Raw genomic sequence first — 21,991 nt, 5'->3', positions numbered from 1 at the left:
GAAAGTAAAAGGATAAAACTAATTTTTTTGTAGTTATAGGGGTGCAAAGTAAGTTAATTCTCAAATTTATATATTCATTCTAATAATCTATGATCATAAACAGCTGAGGACACCCTCTGATCCAAACATTTCTTTTGGCATATTCTGAAAGAAACCAAAGAACATTAAAATATTTATAAGACTATGTTCAGCCTGAAGTAAGGAAAAGTCAAAGTAATTCACAATTGTAACCATCCTTTCTTATCACCCAGCCCTCAACGAGGGGAGGAAAAAAAAAAAAAAAAAGACTTGTTTTTCAGTTTTGGTTGGGCTCCTCTAAGTTTAGCCTTTTCAATCCATCAGCCTAATAGATTTCATTATTCCATTTACTAAATGTGTTCTAGGGACACCCCAGACATCAGTGTGAGTTCTCCAACATTCTTTCCTGGCCATTTAACAGCACTGAGTGGGGAGAAGGAATTGTTCAAAAAGGCTGAGTATCTGACTCATCTGTCATTCTAGAATTCTGTGTTAAATGTTAACTCCTCCCTTTAAAGAAATCAATCCCCTTTTCTGCTCTTTCATTTTTTAGAATAATCTCTCTTGATGTCCGGGGGGCATAAAGCCATAGGTGGTTGCTAAATTAGGGTCATAATGTGCCACTCATTGAGATGCCAGGCCACCTAATGCCCAGAATGTTGTAAATTACCAAGGACAGCTGGTAATGATAACTCGCTAGTTACTCACTTAACCTCTTCCTATGAACTCAACCCCAGGGGGAAACAAAACAAAACAAAAAAAAAAAAAACACACCACTAGTGAAGACAAAGTAATCTTCATGTTAAAGTTCTCTTTCCATCATCATCATGTGCATGAATACCATTCACTACCAATAGCATGATTTTATGCTGCTCAGCTTAACATTTAATACTAACATGAAACACCAACAAAAAGACAAATCCTGAGCTTGTGATTTGATCACACAAATGCGTCCATGTGATAAATCAATATCCCAGACAGCAACTTTTCATTTCACTATACCAGTGTTTCTCAAACTGGGGTCACCGCTTGTGTAGGGAAAGCCCCTGGCGGGCCGAGCCGGTTTGTTTACCTGCCCCATCTGCAGGTCTGGACGATCGCGGCTCCCACTAGCCACAGTTCACCACTGCAGGCCAATGGGAGCTGCTGGAAGCGACGCGGGCTGAGGGACTTACTGGCCGCCGTTTCCAGCAGCTCCCATTGGCCTGCAGTGGCGAACCGCGGCCAGTGGGAGCCGCGATCGGCCAGACCTGCGGATGGGGCAGGTAAACAAACCGGCCTGGCCTGCCAGGGACTTTCCCTACACAAGCGGTGACCCCAGTTTGAGAAACACTGCACTATACTAAGATAATATTCCCATAAAACTAAGTGTAAATACAAACACTGAAGTAAGTTAATGACAAGGGACTCTGGGAGCCACTTTCAATTTTGAGAGTAATTTACAGCCTTATACTTGGAGGTCTACGCACACTACTTTGATATACATACAGTGGTGCTGGAACCCTTTTAATAGCGGGGGTGCTGAAATCTAGTTCCCTTACTCCTTCCGCGACCCCCGCAGTAGGGGCCAGGAGCAGTGCCGTGTCTCCGGGGGTGGGGGGAAGGAAGAACCCAAACAGGGGTAAGGGGGAAAGGCTGGGGGTGGGCACAGGGCCAGGAGCAGAGCCCCAGGCACAGGCCCGCAGCCAGGACCCTGCATGCGGGGTCAGGAGTGGAGCCCCGTGAGTGGGGCCAGCGACCAGGACCCCGGGAGGAGGGGGCTGGGTGCGGGGCCCCGGACACAGGGCCAATGAGCAGGGCCAGAGCCGCAGGCGCGGGGCCCTGGGTAGAGGGTCAGCAGCCGGGAAGTGGGCAGGCAGCCAGGACTGGAGCCCGGGGTACAGGGCCTGCAGCCAGGACCCGAACCCCGGGCTGGGAAGCAGAGTCCTGGGCTTGGGGCCACAGGCTGGGAGCAGGGCCCCGGCGCGGAGCCCTGGGCACGGGGCCAGCAGCCAGGGAACAGGGCCAGCGACCGGGACCCAAGCCCCGGGCTGGGGAGTGGAGGTCTAGGTGAGGGGCCAGCGGCTCTGCGTAAAACCTAGGGGTGCTACAGCACTCCCTGCACCCAGAGTTCCCACGCCTATGTATACCTATTAAAAATAAGGTTTATTTGTCTACAATACTAGGTAACTAGCTAATCTTTAACAGCTGAAGAATCACATCCTTATCCAGTGACTTTGCAGTAAGACATAACACAGTATTGGGTTTTGTAGTATCATGAATAATGCAACCCTTGATAAGTCATCCAGTGGGTAACAAGTCAGAAGATTTAGCCTACTTGTCACCAGTGCTCAAGGTTCACACAAGGTTGACGTGGGCAAGAGGGAAATGCTCAAAGTCTGGTAGACATTCCAAATGCATAGTTTTAACCCTCAAAAAAGCTAAAGCAGACACATACTTTTTCCCCTGCCCAGGATATGAAAAAAATCCATACCCAACTGACATAGCTACACCAACCTAACCCCCAGGATATATGCAGCTACATAGATAGAAAATTGCTTCCGTCAACCTAGCTACCATCGTTTTAGGACGTGATGTTCCTACAGTGACAGAAAAACCCCTTCCATTGCTGTTGGTGAGTTTACACACCATGGGGCTATGCTGGCATAGCTAGGGTGCTGAAACTATGCCAGTATTGTCCCCATAGTGTATGCGTACCCACAGATTTCAGAGTTAACACCCCACTGATATAAACTGAGGTAGTTCACACCTCTTGGAGCAAACAAGTGTGTCCTCTTCCTTACACTAACTCATGTGCAGGCAGGCAGCATTCAGGAAGGCTGGCCAGAGGATGTGGACTCTCAGCATGTCATGGAGCCCCGTTGTATTCCTGTGTACGGATACCCAGTTGTCCCACTGCTTTGTGAATCCACTGAACATTCACCCCATGTATTTTGGGGCATAAGCAATGTGGAAGCTACCACAGCCTGAGGATGGAGTACTGCTCAAAGAGCAGGAGTGGGTATATACACATGTGGATTCTATCAACCCCCAGACCTGAAGGAATTCTATGATGCACAGCCCAGCTACTCAGGATGGGATTTGAGCTTCAGGCAGTTCATGACTCTTCCTGAATCTCCACAGGCAACCTGCAACAGAAGTGCTACAGTTTTTGGCATTTTGCTTATTCTGCCTGGGATCCAGTAATAGCAAATACTAGACACGCAGACACTACAAAATGGCCACCAGGTCTTTGTCAACACTAGCAAAAACAAGACATGTAATTCACCACCAGTTCAACTGGTGAATTCAACTGGTGATAAGGGAAGTAGAAACTGTACAGTAGACAAAGTTTAGGCAAGCTTAAGCATTTTTTATCATGTCTAAAACTCAAGCTGTACGATCAGCCCAGCTGCTTGGGCCAGGAAATTCTCATTGGTGGCAGTTTAGACACAACTGTGCAGGGTACAGAAGAGAGACTTATGCAGCTCAAGAGCCGTAAATTAAGAATAACTGATTAACTCAACAACTGCTGAGTTAGGCACTTACTGATCATGCCTGGTATCAGGTATGTTTCTGTCCATTTGCAGTTTGTCACTTTCTACTTGATTGAACTTATTACGAGCGTATGGGTCCTGACCAGATCGGACCATAGTAACACCAACATAACTGTCTTGATCAAAATCTTGCCATCGAACTTTTCCTGAAAAGGAAAAAAAACAAAGTTAAATATTTGCATCATAGATCTGAAGCATTAAGCTCTAGTTTTCAAATGTCTGAAATCAAGTTTTCGCTTTTACGAGATCAAAGTGCTTTAAAATAAATGAAGCCTTAACACAAAGTTATTTGCTCTGAGTCACACAATTGACTAGTGCAAAGTTTCAGTAGGAACTGAAATAATAGTATCCTGACTCCTAGTCCTGCTGCTACTGTAATCACTAGACCACGCTGCTTTCCTCAGTTACAGATTTTAACCTCGGGAACCATATGCTCCACCTTCAAAGGACATTTCCACATTAGGTAGCTGATGATTCAAGCACAGATTTACACCCCAAGAAAGACACATTTAAGTTTTTCCAGTTTAGATTTCAATTAACTTCACTAAACCAAACCACACCACTATGGTTTAATTTAGCCAGTCTCATCTTTAAAAGTAATAATTTGTATCTCCATGCTCTAAAGGTCTGTTCTTCATAAACTTGGTTACAAGTAAATTTTATAAGTTATATTGTAAGACACACACACCCACACACACGCTACCAATAGTTAGGACACTTGACCACTTTGATATGAAATACATGAACTAGTTGGAACACTTTGTAGCTTTTAGGTAATACAGTAGTTGGCATGCTTATGGGGATGTATACTTTATCCAAAGCCTGCTTCTTCTAACACTATAGTATGCAATTAAGGTAAAACAATGTTTTCTTCTAAGAGGATGGACCCTTTCATAAAATTACTGATCTTGTGATATACCCCAGAAGCTTGAAAGTTTGCATCTAGAAAAAATGATAAACTCTGTTCTTAACTCTTCATTTTAAATAAATTATTCCTTCTTATATGACTATTGACAGCCTACCTATTGTAACTGTACAGGATTTACGCTTTATGACTCAAAACCACTTGAGCACAAATAGTGTTACCCCTAACAACTAAATGCAATTTTAATGCAGAAGTGTTCTTCAAGGTATCATACTGAAGTTGCTGTGTAGCAACAAATGATGACACAAAGCAACACTCTTTTGGGGGTTAGTATGTTTGACAACTAACGTGTTCACAAGGAGAAGTTATGCTTCACTGAGAGTTTTTCAAAAGCAACACGGGGAACTGACATTTCAGACATATTTTTGGGCAAGTCCAGTAAGTGGCAGATTAGCAGAGAGAAAGTCAGTCTCTTGGAGCACCCCATGGATGCTAACAAAAGTTTTTAGGCAAGTAAAGCGTATACTTTAGGATACTTTACATGTAACCTGCTGCTCTGCTTCACGGATGTACTATTATAACAGGCATTCATTAGGGTAGCCAGAGAGTGGTCAGACATTTCAAATACACCTTTACTGTTGCCAATTTGCAGTGTGCGCAAAGTGAGTTAGAGCTGTCTGTTACACAACTGATTGAAGATATAGCCAGCTAGAATTCCATTTGGAATTTCTGCTGGAAAATAAGACTGATACCAAATTATTGTGTGACACAAAAATCCATCAAGAATGGAAACTGTTTACTGAAAAGAAAAATCATTGAGTAGATTTAAGATTCTCTAGGGTTTGAGCCCTCTGAGGAGCTGATGAAGTTAGCTCTGACCAAGCCTGTGGTGGTGTTCGGAGTTCAAATACTGACAGCTTACCTGAACAGCAAGTACTAGTGAAAAGCAGAGGAGCCACGGAAGTAAATATTTTAAGAGTCTAGTCACAGAGCAAGAACATAGATGCCTATATTTTGGATTACAGGTTTAAGAGCTATTCAATTAGTTCAGATTGAACACCTCCTACAAATGAATTTACCTCCCAAAAGAGGCTGAAGAAAACATGCAGAAAAGCCAGAACCAGAGAGACCAAAATGTAACAGACCGAAAAACATTTATTTAGCAACCTGTGAAGAGAGCCAGAGGAGAGACTACAGCACTATGGGGAGACAGACAGATTTTTCAGCTTCCAATTAGTGAAAATGCAGCAGAGGGAACACTTCGTAGTTGTTAAAGCCCAACCTTAAAAGTGGTGAAAAGAAACTTCTATGAGTCTTCCAAAATTTCTCTCAGGACATTTTCAAGGGTCTACCCTTTGAAGGCAGTTCTACACTTGAGAATTCTGACATTGCAAACACTTAGGACATCTTCACACAACAGTTTGCAATAATGCACAATTGCTCCTACTTGAAACAAGGCTTATCACTTCTCCTGCACCCAGTGACTCGGCACTTTTAAAGAGATAGCATATGCCACTAGTTCTAATGCTGCAGCTACACCATGGTAACTGGTCTTCCTAGCAGTGTTCCACAATATCCCTGCAAGCTCTCCGGCAACCAATATGTTCAATATCACTGTGAGAGATATGGCAAACAGGTATACCTCTAGACCTCTGTATTTAACATTAGGAATGTTATCTGTATATTTGAGCGAGCCCTTGAAAGCGTGAAAAACGTCAGAGACTATTATATTGAGAGGCCAGGCGATATGGGCATACATGATACAAAGGTCTGTGAACGTTCTAAGTATTTGTGTGTTCCTGGCTCACCGGGTGAATTCCCTGTGGAATCACTATTGATGATCAATGCAAAATCCCAAGGCTGGTTATGCAGATACCCAGCGTTTGAAGCCTGACCATCTGGGAAAAGGGGCAGTGACTGGTTTTACATGTTTCAGGAGGCTTGAAAACAAAAATGGGTTTTGGATATAAAGGCAGAGTCTGAACTGACAGAGCGGGCTTCTTGGGCTACAAACGGACATGACCTGATAACCAAGAGAGCCAAAGCCTGACTGAAAGATCTGAAAGATCTTGGAATTTATCAGGGATTCCAATTCCCATAAGAACTGGGTGGGGGGCTTCTGGTGAACTTAGGCAATTAATCCTTTTATTGTTTTACATGTTTTCTTCCAAGGCTTTTTATCCTAAAATAAATGTGCTCTGCTCTGAAAGAGTTGTTTAACTACTTGGAACTCTTGGCATACACTGGTCAAAGCCCTGAAAGTGAAAGCAACACGCAGGTGCTGGACTCAGACTCAGACTTGTGGAGATAAACAAGGAGGCTGCAAATCTAAACCCCCTGGGTTAAGAGGGAGAGGGATGTGTGTCCCTGGCTCAGAGAATGGTGATGGCTAGAGGACTGAGAGGGGATCCCTTGAGCAGACCACAGAGGAAGTCAAAGGTTTAGTTAGCCCAAAACTGTGACAATCACCTATACTCCTGATTATTCATACTGAACTACAGTAACTTCTATTATTTGATGCATATTTGTTTTCCATTTTATAAAGTGCAATGCATTCAATCCTAAGGCTTTTCTGGTTTCAAAAATAAAGGCTATTTTAATGTAATACTGACATTTAGTTTTACAAAATACATACTACTGACCCCTCATCGCCCTTGACCCCTTCTGCCTCCCATCTATCCCCCATCATCCCATGGCCCCCTACTCAACTCCCAATCCAAAGCTTAATTTGTCCGCCAGCTTGTTGGGGCTGAGTAGGTCTGCTTTAAAAGGGACATTAACAAGTATACAAATATCACTTTTCACAGCAGAAGACTTACTTGCTAGCAAGTCTTAAAAAAAAAAAAAACACGCAACCAAAAAAGCAAAACATGCAAAGCACCTTATTTGTGTTTCTATTCTGTTTAGGCCAGTTAAGAATAGAAACAACTGTACATGAATTTTTAATTACCGAGTCTGCAAAAAAAGCCTTACATAAATAAATTACAATGATTTGGACATGCATATGTGAATATTTAATTTGTTTTTTCTAAAGTTAAGTATTTTAGGAAAAATTGTCAGCAGCCACCATCAAGAGTTGGTGGCCGCACTTTAAGGCCACCTTAAAATTTGTTGGGAGAACCCCTGAACACAGCACCGTGAATAGTTTTTGATAGTAAAATGTCAATTTACCTTTAAAACGTTAATGGCTTTGTATAAACACTGACTCCCAAGTTCTACTTTTTAAAATATTTGTGCACTGAGCTCTCAGTAAACAATTCCTTGCTTTTCTTAGAGCTCTAGAAATACGTCGCAGAAGGCTGAAACAAGCAGCAGCTCTCCTAAACCTCAACTGAAAAGCAGGAAGGGAATAATGAGCCGAAGAGAGAAAAGGAGGAAAAAGCCAAATAGCTGAAGCCTAACCACTTGCTTTAAAAAAGTTGCACAAAACTTGCAGAAGTCTGGATTAGAGATCCCATAACTGTGTATTCACAACATTATGTGCAACCCATAATGCATACCAGTACAGCATTTTAAGCGTATAATCCTGTGACAATACATTCTTTGAGCGTTGTAATCAGAGCCTTGTATATTCTGCAAGAGTATGTTGATTCTTATTCATCATTCTTACTCAGGTAGGAGAGACTGGTCAACAGATCTCCTTTCTGAACATTCTGGCATCTGATCTCATTCCTGGCTCCATATCCTCCAGCTCCTGTCCTCTCCCAAACCTCTAAATCCCCCCTTTCCATGTTTTCCCCATACACATCCCATCACCCATGTCTTCTCCCTATAACCAATGGAAAGGTCTCCCCTACTCAGGAAGAAAGCCAAAAGCATTTGATATATGCCTGGAACCCCTAAACCAGTGGTGCCCAAACTTTTCCCAGGGGCCCAGAGTGGGGGCCAAGGGCTGGGGCCGGAGCAAAGCTGGGGCGGGACAGGGCAGGGGTGGGTGGCGCTCCCTCCCCGCTGCACCTCCTGGGGGGGGTACGCCTCATACTTTGGGGACCATTGCCCTAAACCATGGGTAAGTAGCCTAATCCCTACAAATGAAGAGCTGCAGCTAAAAGTCACAAGAAAAGCTAAACTATAGTAAAAGTGAGAGGTATTAAACATATTTGCAAAGAGGCCTGTTACAGAGAAAGGACTGCTAGAAAGCAAACTAACTGAATTACCACCAAGTCTTTATGAACATGGATAAACTGGAAAATAAACTGTTAAAAAAAATTAATTTCTAATCTATGATGTGTAATACTCAAATATAAATAAATATATTTATTTATTTTGCTAGAAAGCAAATGTTCATAATAATTATATTTCCTTAAGTGACTAAAACAAGCTGGGCCAAAGACTGTAGGGTGGAAAACCATTAATTTAAATAGTTTATGCTGCACCAGATTTTACGATTACAAAACAAAAACATGCTTAAATTATAGCAAATCCTGCTCAACAAAGTACAGAGGAAAATTTGCCTAGGTTGTTAATTTTCTTCAAGATCATCTATACTAGTCCAGATGCTTAGTTATAATTTCTCCCAACCAAGCATCTGGATTTGTATAGAAGATCAATGAAAGAACACATACTGTGGAACCATCTGGTGGAAAGTAATTTCCTTTGCAATACACAATTGTCCTTCAAGTAGAGTGCTAGGCATTGGAAACAATTCTAATAAGTTATTAGCTTTTTTTTTTAATACATTCTTTGGTGCTTTAATTCTAGCTATGCATATTTATCACTGCTGCAAAAACAGTGGCTTTATAGCAACAGGAGTATTAGGAAGAGGAACAAACCTACATTGATAATACATAAATGAGCACATCACACGGTCACTTGGGGCTTTCCTAGCTCATACCTCAGGAAATGTCCCTGTTCTTCTTAAACAAAGACACTGGACTCCTTGCTCCAGTCATATGTTCTATGCTAGAGAATGTCAGATATGAGTGGGAAAAGATGTCACTTTGCTTTGGAGCACAAAGCTTATAGCCAACACATTAGCCTAGACAGACTGTTACACAAGAGAAACACCATATATATCACAAAAGCCGTTTCCCCCGCCCCCCAATTTGAAGCTAAAATGGCCCGCTCCTGCTTGAAGCTGGGCTCATGTGTTAAGTATCATATTCCATCGGGGAGTGCATACCACCTGCCAGTCCCACCAGTGGAGAGAACTGGAGCACCTCTTGTACAAGAGCCTTCTTCCAACAACTGAATCTGTACCCAGGGAATAGCTTATAGCAGGGATCTCAAACTCAAATCACCACGAGAGCCACATGAGGACTAGTACATTGGCCCGAGGGTCGCATCACTGACACCTTTTCATATAAAAGGTACAAAAGCCTGCCCTCCTGTCCCCTCATCCACTCCACCCCTTTCATGAAGCCCCGCCCCACCTCTTCCCACCCCCATTCCAACCCCTGCCCCAAATCCCAACCCATGCCCCACCTCTTCTCCGCCTCCTCCCGAGTGCACGGCTCCCCACTCCTCCCCACTTCCTCCTGGAAAGCACTAAGCGCTGCCAAACAGCTATTTGGTGGTGGGAAGTGCCTGGAGGTAGGCAGAGGAGCGGGGACATGGTGAGCTGGGAGGGGAGGGGGAGCGGCGGGGAAGGGGAGCATGGCAGCCACAGGAAATAACTCCGGGGGGTGCAGGAAACTTGGTGGGCCGCAGCAAATAACTCATGCGGGCCGCATGCAGCCTGCATGTTTGAGACCCCTGGCTTATAGCATGAGCAGGCATAGATCAAATGTAGATAGAAGGTATTTTTACTCGCAAGGTGGGCTAGAGTTCAGAAAGTTGAAGTTTTCAGAATTAAAGCAAATCCACATTTTGCATAATAATTCTCTCCCTTCCTGGGTAAAAGTCTCGATCAGAAAAATTCACAGCCCCAGCTTTTCACAGTTTTGGATTTTTTTACTTTGGCAACAAACATTACTGCAATACCTGGAGGTAGGGTCTCCACACTTTGTACTTTGTCTTCCCCATTGTTACTGCGAGGGTCTTTCTTTTTTAGTGCATCAATGTCATTTGGGTCCTCCTGAAAAAACAAACAAACAAAAACTTAAAACCATTTCTTAAATTGGTATGATTAATTGATATTAATTTTCTGTATTTTCAAAAGGGATGACTAGTCACTTTTACTCTTTGGCACTAACATGGCCTTTAGACCCTTTTAAGGGTATAAAAGCCTCAAGAGATTTGTTTTAGGCACCAAGGGAAAGAATGGCAAATTCCCCAATTTTTCCAAAAATAGGAAAATAAAACAGCGTTCTAGACACTGGATCAAACATTTAACATATGTGGCAACTACTTACTCGAAGAAACATCTTGCTATCAAATAGAAAATTTATTAGGAAATGTGAACCTAAATGTAATCTGTGATACTGAAGTTTGTTTCTACAAAGAATCGTGATGGCAAAGTGTGACGAAAACAAAAGCTAAATAGTGCATGTCCAGCAGTTTGCACATTCAGAGCACTTCTATTTGAATATTTATAATAAAAGCTAAATACTACACAGCCAAGTTATTAATAATTTTCATCATATTCTGGGAAGTGGCTTTCTGATAAAAAAACTTCTGAAAAGGCCACAGCAAGTTGCCATTTATGGGTACCCATTTTGGCAGAACCCATGCTGATAGTAGATTTTCAAGTAAAATTTCCACTGGATTTCTGACTATACTAAAAATACTAACTTTTAGTGAAAAAGCAACTATCAGTCTTTTTGAATTCCAGGAAAGATATTGATAAATACAGGATGAAAGTTCACTAACAGCCCCATTTTTCTTCCTGCTTAATCCCACAGAGAAGTCATAATCATGTGTTCATGGTACCATACAAACAACTGATGTCAATTCAGCATTAGGATATATCACAGAATCAAGTTGGAAGAGAAAGTGGGATAACAGGAAGCATTTATTTTAGAGACTATATTTGGTAATTAGGTATATTACTACAGTGAGGTTTTACTAGGAAGTGTCTATGGAAAAGCCTTTATTCTACACATCTGCACTCTATTTATTCAGTCAGCCGCGCCTATTAGCCCTGCAGAGTCAACACAATTAAGGAAGATTCTATTCCTTCTCCTGCATTACAGTTATTTGCTAAGTTTCAATTACAGAGTCAGTTTCCCTTGTGAAAACTCACTAAGGGCAGGATTTGCCCTGCAGAATCTTTAATATTGATGGTAGCATGTGAGAAGGAATGAACCAAGCTTGACACTCAGAATCAAAGCTAAGCAAGCAAGGGCAGTTGAAACACTTATTAACAGAGTATTTTTGATCTGAACGATGTTAGAAGGCAAACATTGACATTAGCTATAAAACAGTAAAAATTTGTAAGGGAACTCAAGGGCAGGTGTAGTTGGTGAAACTACTTTTCACTCACTACCATCTAGATTTCAATGTTGCGTCCCTATAAAGGAGAAATATCCTATCCTTTCATGAAAATTCAGAGTACACATCTGTCAAAGCATTTCTAAAGCTCCCATCCACTGTAGATTACCAATGCCAAATTCAAAATTAAGTACTTTGTGTGCAAAGTTTACATGCATTGCTGATTAAGCATAAGTATATTTTTAGAGAGCTTTTTGTTGTTTTTTAAAAAGCCACTACCTGTGCAAATACTGAAACTGTGCAAGTTCGAACTGAGATTTTATAGATTCAGAACAGAACAGTAAACAATGCTTATCAGAAATTTGATTATTCAGAATTCCTTGGCTATTTACAAGATTCGCATAACTTTGTGGTAAGCTATATTCTGCAGCAAGAGGCTTGTTTTTACAGCACTATGGTGCAGCAGACTGGAAAATCTGGTCCAGCGTCATTCAAGTTCAGTGTGCCACAAACATTTGTACTGACAACTACAACTACATCAAAGAAGCTGTAATAGAAAAGCTGGGTAGGAGATATTTGTAGGTTTCAGCATCCAAAAAGGCATGGCAGACAGTTGGAGGCTGTGACATTAGCTCCATATATCTGATAAACATCAGCAGTGACATAATGAAGTTGATATTTAAATGGTCATCTTTAGGTTTTAGAATTTAAATCTCAGAAGAGTGATACAGTTAAACACTTTTCAAGTTGCTTGCTGGCTCAGGAAAACCTCACACCTTTGTTCAGATTGGGTAGGTTTTCTTCACAGCCACGATAGCTAGGAAAGTTTTAGATTCTAGAGTACAACGCTGCAGTAAGGAGTGATTCTCCAGAACATTCTATGGCATCACAAAATATATGGGGCCCTACTTTCACATAAATATCTTTATTATATATCAAACTCTTAAAGCTTAAAAGAGGTAACTAGTTATAACAGAAAAATCCATTAATCTGCCTTGTACAAGGGACACCCAAAGAGACTTAATCTCAGATACAGACTTGGCACTGTGAGCCTGAATAGAGAACATTTACCCTGACATCTTGAATCTCAAAACGGTTTACAAAATATATACAGGAATTACCTCACCTAACTTCATGGGTAGAATGTGGCAGGTGTGAAAACAGTACATGAGAGATAAGCACAGGAAATGAATACTTAATCCAACTAAAATTATAGGAGAATTATGGATAGGCAGAATATTAGTTATCCAAAGCACATGACTGGTCTGTGCAGTTCAGGAATATTTATTCCTGGAAATCAGATATATAGTTCTGAAACAATGATTCATTATTGTTGATAAGTAAAACATCAGAAAGCCCTTGCCTCAGAGTCACTATCCTGGGCTTCCCTCTGCACTCATGTGGAGGTTTCCCTTAAAGGCTAGCTTCCTCTGCCCCTGGCTTCTCACTCATGTTTGGAAGCTCCTCCCCCATCAACTTCCTTCTTTCAGCGGTCCTGAAATTAAAAGATGGGCAGAGCTAAATTCTGTTTGTGAGGTATGTAATCTGATAACTGAATGTGTGCACAATTAGAAGTTAACAGTGTATCCACCTTCCTTGAACTGTTGATATCTTTAAAAGAAAATAATTTCCCCCTTATTTTAAACATTTTCCTTAACAAACATAACTTTACCAAATTTTGCCTAGAAATCAGTTTTAAATTAACTTTTTTTGTGATTCTGATTTAGGTTAAATTGGCAATCAATTTGCTTTCCCTGGCAAAGGAAACTCCTTGGTATCAAGCCCCTCTCCAAAAGAAAAGCCAGATTATCTGGACTTGATTACTAATGCACCATAATATCACTACAGTTGCCAACATCTCTAAAATTTGTAAAACTATCAGAAGAGCAACGACTAGGAGAACCAGGTCCAAAAGTGAAGATGTTTTTGCAAAATAGAAGTGTAGGTACCAAGTCCCACATGTTGAAGTCTAGAGCAAAATGTTAAAGAGAGCTATAGCAATTTAGATTAACTGACAAGGACAATAAAATGCACAAGCCTAACAAAGCAATAACCGTTCTTCCCCTTCCCCATACATATTTAGGTCAGACTCTTTTAGTGGAATAGCATTCAGTGGTAAGCGCAAGATACTGCAAATACAGCTATGCTTACCATAGGAGAGCATCTTAACAGATTACTATTCATATTCATACTCATTCCTCAGGTAAAGCGTTATATTGATTTAATGGTGCAGAATATAGGAGGCTGGGTGTGCAAATCATTCATGCCTTCCTTCTGGCATTTGGTGATATTTAAGGAAACTAAAGTGAAAGGCCAGTTCTTATTTACAAGCTCACATCAGACATGCTGGTCAGTCAAAGCATGCAGGATTTTTAAGTGCAGGTTAGCAACTGGCTCAGTGGATATCAATAATAAAAGAAGTAGGGAGACCTGGTCTCAGTGAGGTAGAAGGTCTCAATTTTCAATGGCCATTTCCTGCCCAGCCGATGGGTGGGGAGAAGGAACACCTATTGGTCTGTACTATTAGCAGGCTACAGAAATAAGCTCTCCCCCAAAACATCTGGAACACAGTTGTTTACACACAATGAAAAATCATGATTCTATTACTTCTCCACCCGAAAAGAAGAAACTGGGAGACGAACTAGGACATATTTCCTGCAATAAGTCATTTGTCTTTTACAAATAATGGTCAAAGCAGTCATTTATTCTCAGATTATTTTAGTGTGTCTATACAAACAAATATGTATAGTCACATTTCTATGGCAAGTGCAGGCTCAGCAACAGAGCTATTTATATTGAGCTATCAGATTCACTGGACTTGGAAAAATCTAATAAGCCAATCAAATCTGTTTGATTTACAAGAACCCTGAGTTATCCGATGCTATTGTGAGTGTGCAAGATAGCTTCAGTAGGAAAAAATAATAAAATTCCACACATCTCCACAGGAAAAAAAAAGAGGGTAATGGAAATAGTGACAGTGAGCACCAATACTTGCAAATTGTTAGCAGCATGATAACAGTGTAATAAAAGAAAGGTCTGTCTAGCTAATTTTCAGACTTTAGAGGGGCTCCTATATTCATTAGTAACTGCACAGAATAGCTCTTTCATAAGTAGTTGATAGGAAACTTATAGCTCTTATTCTGCATGTGCTGTATGTTATAAATCCCCATGTAAAGAATTGTTTAGCAGGAGGAATTCCAAACACATACAAAAAGCAGGTGACAAAAGATACCCAGAAATAGAACCCAAGGACTGTTTAGCCAAAAGCCCTATTCCACAGGTCCAAGTTACATCATTTGTTTCTCACCATATATATTCCTATCAAAAGTTAGACTATAGAAAGTCTTTCTACATGATTTTCTATAAACAAAGGTTTACAACGTGATAACTGAAGACATGATTACAGTGGTGCTTGTGATCAGACACCCATAGGAGTTCAGAAACAGCAATCCCAGAATCAGAAGACTGGATAAAATACCTTGCATTGGGACAGCTCCTTCAAGAGCAACCATACAACTCCTCCATTTACTAATATATCAGAATTATAACTCTGTCATAAACCACAATAGGATGCATGTTTGTATCAAGGTGTTAGAAATAAAATGTAAAATGTCCACTGACTTTGACACCATGGGTATGTCTACACTGCAATCAGACACCCACAGCTGGCCTGTGCCAGCAGGCTTGGGCGATGGGGCTGTTTAATTGCAGCATAGACATTTGGGCTTGGCCAGCAGCCTGAGCTCTGACACCCTCTCACTTTGCAGGGTTTTAAAGCCCAGGTTCCAGCCTGAGCCCGAACGTCTATGTTGCAATTAAAATAGCCCCTTACCTGAGCCCTGAGAGCCCGAGTCAGCGGACATGGGTCAGCTGCAGGTTTTTAATTGTAATGTAGACACTCAGAGTGATCAGTACTATAAAAACTTAAAGTCCCTAAATACAGTCAACATTTTTTTAATACAAAACATTCAAATTATCCAAAGCAAATGCATGTTCTAGATATTGTGTGTCACACAATAAAAATTAAGAAATTGTTGAAGACTTAAGTTTTAGCAGGAAGTCACTTAAGACTTACCTAAACAGACAAAACAATATGGATTTTAGTGTCTGCACATATGCATTTTTTTTTAATTTACATGTATTCCAGACTTTGTGTAGGCAGTGACCTATTACAGGCATTCCTAAATTTTAGAAGACAGGGGCACAAGCCAAGTTACTAATTAAGTACTGTGCAAGTGCCATACAATCTCAGTTAAAGGGGTCAGCAATCTATTTCCAATGGCTGCTTAGACACTCAGGATATGTCTATACTCCACTCAAAGGTGTGATCGCTAGTGTGACTAAAAATAACAGTGAAGCCATAGTGGTGCAGGCTTCAGTGCAGGCAATATGTGCCTGCCTGGAACCCTGAGTATATTAAATGGCAAAAAGCTCCGTTAACAGAGAGTTAAGGTGGCATTGAGGTATCTTGTGCCCTGCTATTCCAGAACACTGACTTGAGCAAAACTTAAACTTGTGAAAACCAGGAAATACAGAGTTAAGGTACACACCCATAAAACCTTAACTCTGCCCCCTCTTCTACAAATCCCCCCTCCTGCTCAACTGCCAAGAGCCACTGGGAATTATCTACATGCACTCCAGCTCCATTCACTGTGTTAGGCGTAGCTGCATTGAATGGTGGAGGAATAAGTTGGAGCTGCTTGGAAGAGCTGTGATTGTGATGCAAGATTATCTGGGTGGTTGTGGCCCTCTGGGGAAGATGTGAGCTCCCTCTTCCCTGACTCCTCTGTGGGTGATCAAAGGGAAGAAGTGCATGTGCTTCTTGGGAGAGCCAATATGCCTCATTTCAGTGCTGTACTGTGCAGGTTGCGTCACTACCAGGGCACAGGGGTCTTCCTGTCATGGGGATTGTCAGCAGCTAGGTGTGAGAGGAGTGTGGGCTATGCATTTAATAAAGGGTAAATGAAAGCATAGTGCTTGAGGGCATCGTGTGCATAAAGACAAGGGTTGTAAAAGGGGTTGAAGAAGTAGGAAAATTTAGTGGATGTGGTGTTCTTTCAGCGGAGTGGTTAAGTGTCAGAGTGTAGGGCAGGTGTAGGTATTTCTTATTCCCTGCAGGGCAAAGAAGTGCAAGTATGTGTTATGGGCTTATATGAGCATTGCTCAAAAAGAGGGAAGAGTTAAGGCTGGGTGGGCATGTACCTGAACTCTGTGTCCTGGTTTTCTCTGGGCACAGTGCTCAAGTGAGACACTTATGCCAGGTCACCAAATTTCAAGGCAAGCTAAGTAACTGTGGATTTTAGAGCACTTAGAAAAATCAAGTTTAAACAAAGTTGGTTTTAACCTAAACTACAGCAGACACGGCAGTCTGTTATAATAGTCATGTTCCTAGCCCTCACCAGGGTACGTGCTGCTGCATCTTCACTGCTATTTTTAGCTGCACTAGCCTGATTAAAGCTGGCATGGGTGTGCCTACACCAGCTGCAATCACATGTCCAATTGCAGGGCAGACATATCCTGTGACAATCAATTCACTGCCTTACTCCAACGCACAGAGTTAAAAACTGAATTAACCTAGTAGCAGTTCAGGTATGGTGTAGTCTCATCCCTACCAGATACTGGCAGAGCAAGAAAATGGTTCTGTCCAACCTTAGTGAACAGGATCGGACTATAAACATACCAATGTCACTGATGCTCACAGCACCTCGTTCTCCCTGTGGCTTCACTCACACATTGAAGGGAGTTGAAAAGACTGAACCCAGTGGAACACCATGAATAAGGGCACTTGGCAAAGAAGTGCAATTGCTCATCATAATTAATCATGCTTCATTTAAACATTCAGCTTGTTTAAATATTTCAGTTGTGTTACCTCACTAGTTCTCTCAAGAAGATTTCTCATAGATAAGGCCCTCCCATTCTATTTATCTGTTACCTATTGGTTACTCTAACCCTATCCTTCAAGCATATTAACCAACTCCATAAACATTCTACTTAGTTATATTTACATTTAACATTTTATATACCACTAAACCTGTACAACAGCTACATGAATCTGTCTTGCCCATTCCCTCAATGTTAGTATCTGCAAATTTAATAATACTTTATAATTACATAAATATTTTTTTAAATATTAAAAATATTGGTCCTGTAGTGAGGCCGAGTGGCCTCCCTCCAAGCAGGACAGCGAGGGACCATTACACGCCCCTTGGAGGGCGGAGCCTAGATCACCCCACCCCCCCTGCCGGAAGTACCGGGGTCTGGCCGGAAGTATAAAAGGCAGACCCTGCATCACAGTTGGGGCAGAGTCTGTGGAGGAGGATGACACGCCACCTGTTCTGCCACGTCCCAGAGAGGAACCTAAGCCTGGCTGTCCCCGATTCCCAGATGCTGATGAGGACTGGCCCAAAGTGCCTGCCGTAGTGTACCCCGAGAAGCTGGAAGAGGCCTGGAGGCCACAGGTACCGAATCCCAGGGAGGCAGGAAATGGCCCAGGGGCAGCTGCGGACCGCAGCCAGCTGCAGAGCCAGGCCTGGTCTACACTATGAGTTTAATTCGAATTTAGCAGCATTCCCGTGCACCCTCCCATTCCACCCCAGTGGACAGCCCAAGCAAAAGGCTGTCTTTTTTTTTTTTAAAAACCTTTTTTTAGTGGCCTTTTCCTTCTCGCCGATCCTCCTCCCAAACCCCACCCGGGTTCTCTCCCTCTTTTTATAATCAATTAATAAAGAATAAATTATTTTTAAACGATAGTGACTTTATTTCCCTTGAAAGAAAGCTGTGATCGAAGGGGGAGGGTGGGTACCTTACAGAGAATGAGTCAATAAAGGGGGCGGGTTTTCATCAAGGAGAAACAAACAGAAATTTCACACTGTAGCCTGGCCAGTCATGAAACTGGTTTCAAAGCTTCTCTGATGCATAGCGCTTCCTGGTGTGATCTTCTAATCGCCCTGGTGTCTGGTTGCGCATAATCAGCAGCCAGGCGATTTGCCTCAGCCTCCCACCCCGCCATAAAGGTCTCCCCCTTCTTTAACAGAGATTGTGGAGCACACAGCAAACAGCAATAACAATGGGGATATTGGTTTCGCTGAGGTCAGAGAGTCAGTAACGATCGCCAGCGACCTTTTAAACGTCCAAATGCACATTCTACCACCATTCTGCACTTGCTCAGCCTGTAGTTAAACAGCTCCTGACTCCTGTCCAGGCTGCCTGTGTATGGCTTCATGAGCCATGGCATTAAGGGGTAGGCTGGGTCCCCAAGGATAACTATTGGCATTTCAACATCCCCAACCGTTATTTTCTGGTCCGGGAAGTAAGTCCCTTGCTGCAGCCGTTTAAACAGATTAGTGTTCCTGAAGACGCAAGCGTCATGAACCCTTCCCGGCCAGCCCACGTTGATGTTGGTGAAATGTCCCTTGTGATCCACCAGTGCTTGCAGCACCATTGAAAAGTACCCCTTGTGGTTATGTACTGGGTACTCTGGTGCTCCAGTGCCAAGATAGGGATATGGGTTCCATCTATCGCCCCACCACAGTTTGGGAAATGTGCAGGTCATAGTGGATGGCTTTACTGCAATGGGATTCCCTGAGTCACTACCTTTCGTAGCAGCAGCTCAGTGATTGCTTTGGCTACTTGCATCACAGCAGCCCCCACAGTAGATTTGCCCACTCCAAATTGATTCCCGACTGACCAGTAGCTGTCTGGTGCTGCAAGCTTCCACAAGGCTATCACCACTCGCTTCTCAACTGTGAGGGCTGCTCTCATCTTGGTATTCTGGCGCTTCAGGGCAGGGGACACAGCAAGTCACAGAGTTCCATGAAAGTGCCCTTACGCATACCAAAGTTTCGCAGCCACTGGGAATCGTCCTACACCTGCAACACTATGCGGTCCCACCAGTCTGTGTTTGTTTCCCGGGCCCAGAATCGGCGTTCCATGGATAGAACCTGCCCCATTAACAACATGATCTCCAAAGCACCGGGGCCCGCGGTTTGAGAGAATTCTGTGTCCATGTCTTCATCACTCGTCGCTGCGCTGCCGTCGCTGCCTCCTCCTCACCTTGTTTTTCTGGTCCTGGTTCAGCATAAACTGCACGAGAATGCGCGAGGTGTTTACAATGTTCATGACTGCCGTCTTGAGCTGAGCGGGCTCCATGCTTGCCATGGTATGGCGTCTGCAGTGTTCATCCAGGAAAAAAGGCGCGAAACGGTCGTCTGCCGTTGCTTTCATGGAGGGAGGGGTGAGGCTGTACCCAGAACCACCTGCGACAACGTTTTTTGCCCCATCAGGCACTGGGATCTCAACCCAGAATTCCAATGGGCGGGGAAAACTGCGGGAACTATAGGATAGCTATGGGATAACTATCCACAGTGCAACACTCTGGAAAATCGACGCTAGCCCCGGTACATGGACGCACACCGCCGAATTAATGTGCTTAGTGTGGCCGCATACATTTGACTTTATACAATCTGTTTCCAAAATTCGAATTCTGTAAATTCGGATTAATCCCGTAGTGTAGACATACCCCCAGGTGCGGCTCAGTCGTCATGTTGCAGCTGGATCCCCACCGACGCAGAGGCAGCCAATCCTGCCTCTGCCAGGGCCCTAGGCTGGAACGCAGTGGAGTAGGGTGGGCCCACGTTCCCCTGCCACCACACCCCAGGGTGGCTGACTCCTTACACTGTGCATGGAAGCTCTAGCCCTGAAGAAGGAGCCTCCCTTACCATCACCCTTATAGACTGTTTTGCTTGCTGGCTGCCTGAGCCTCCTCAAGCCCAGGCCCCCAGCTCAGTTATAGACTCTGTTTAAGGGCTGACAGCTTGAGCCGCCCAAACCCAGGGTAAAGCCTGACTGACTATTGATCGCCCAGCCCTATTGTGGGCTCTTGGCTGTCCTGCGGACTCTGGTCCTGGCCAGACAGGACCAGACTAAGTGGCCTCCCTCTGAGAGGGAGAGAGAAAGACCATTACAGTCCCAACACAGACAGCTCTGTGCAGCTTCCCTGAACACCCATATCTTTAATGCCCTCTACTCATTACATAACTATTCTTTAATTTATTACCTGCCCCAGAGTTTATATAATAATCATGTTAACTTTGTTGAAAGTTTTTATTGGCTCCTCTCTCAACAATTCAAGCCAGCAGTTATTTCATTTAAATAATCCAATTTTCCAGGCAAATCAGCATGGATTTGTGAAAGGTAAATCATGTCTATTACACATAGTAGTTTCAAATAGCCTTTACCTAGCCATAAATATCTACCTTATGCAGGATAAAGACGACAGAGTTTCAGAACCACTAACCCTTCCAAAACCTTTATAAATATTGGGATTGTACTGTTCTCTATCAACTGGTAATTCCGCAGTATCAAATGACTTCCTACAAATTAGTTAAAGGATTGAATATATGGTCCTTTAAACACCTTTGAATGTAATAACTCAGCACTTACTTCTAGAGGTAGAGGGGAGTAGGAAGTTGCAAAAGAAAATTCCTTTTATATATAGTGATCAGGGAAAGCTGAAAAGGGTTTTTCTTTTTTTTTTTTTTTTTTTTTTTTTTAAGTATTATGTATGTCAGGAATATCAAATCTTGTACTTTCTGGAGGGCCAGAAAACCGGACTGTGTTCTCTCAGCCCTTATTTGAAAGGAAGATGGTTAGTGAATGTTTATTAAAGATCCTTCTTTCCACTTATTCAAACTTAAGTAGAGGTTTAAAAAAATTACTAGAAACCCCTTTCCCTCAGTAGCTTGGGTAGTTGCAGCATTACTATTGAACTAATTCTCCAACTGTCCATAAACTGTTACAGGGAAACAGAATAGGCAATAGCTGAACTACATTATAAAAAACTAGGAGCAAAAAAGAAGAGGCGGGGGGGAGGGGATTTGCAAAAAACCCTCTATCTTAGAATAAAGGAGATCTTATGACACAGGGAAGCAGATAGGAAGTACATTCACTCCAGCCCAGCCTTACTTTCACAATATTAAAAGAAAAATCTCTCTTATAACTAGGGCGGTCAATAACTCACACCATTAACTAAAAAAAATTAATCTCTATTAAAAAATTATTGCAATTAATCACAGTTTAGTCACACTGTTAAACAATAGAATACCAATTCAAATTTATTAAATGTTTTGGATGTTTTTCTACATTTTAAAATATATTGATTTCAATTACAACACAACATACAAAGTTGATGGTGCTCACTTTTATTCTTATTACAAATATTTGCACTGTAAAAATGATAAAAGTAGTAGTATTTTTCAATTCA

General features: G+C 42.3%; 1 protein-coding gene across 2 annotated transcripts in view; it reads right to left on the bottom strand.

Annotated features, from left to right (window-relative positions):
• GALNT2 (polypeptide N-acetylgalactosaminyltransferase 2) overlaps window positions 1–21,991 on the bottom strand; it is a 140,704-nt gene that overhangs the window by 60,749 nt on the left and 57,964 nt on the right. For both annotated transcript variants that reach the window (XR_004645061.1, XM_034765132.1), the window contains exons 2-3: window positions 10,342–10,435; window positions 3,547–3,700 (exon numbers count right to left, since the gene is read on the bottom strand). Coding sequence is in view for 1 of the 2 variants with exons in the window: in XM_034765132.1 (XP_034621023.1) it covers window positions 3,547–3,700; window positions 10,342–10,435 (248 nt within the window). In the remaining variant the exon portion in view is untranslated. The remainder of the gene's footprint in view (window positions 1–3,546; window positions 3,701–10,341; window positions 10,436–21,991) is intronic.

This window comes from Trachemys scripta, chromosome 3, assembly GCF_013100865.1.
Source record: "Trachemys scripta elegans isolate TJP31775 chromosome 3, CAS_Tse_1.0, whole genome shotgun sequence".
Classification (NCBI taxonomy): domain Eukaryota; kingdom Metazoa; phylum Chordata; order Testudines; family Emydidae; genus Trachemys; species Trachemys scripta.
The sequence above is the reverse complement of the archived record's forward strand: the minus strand, read 5'-3'. Positions and strand labels throughout refer to the sequence as shown.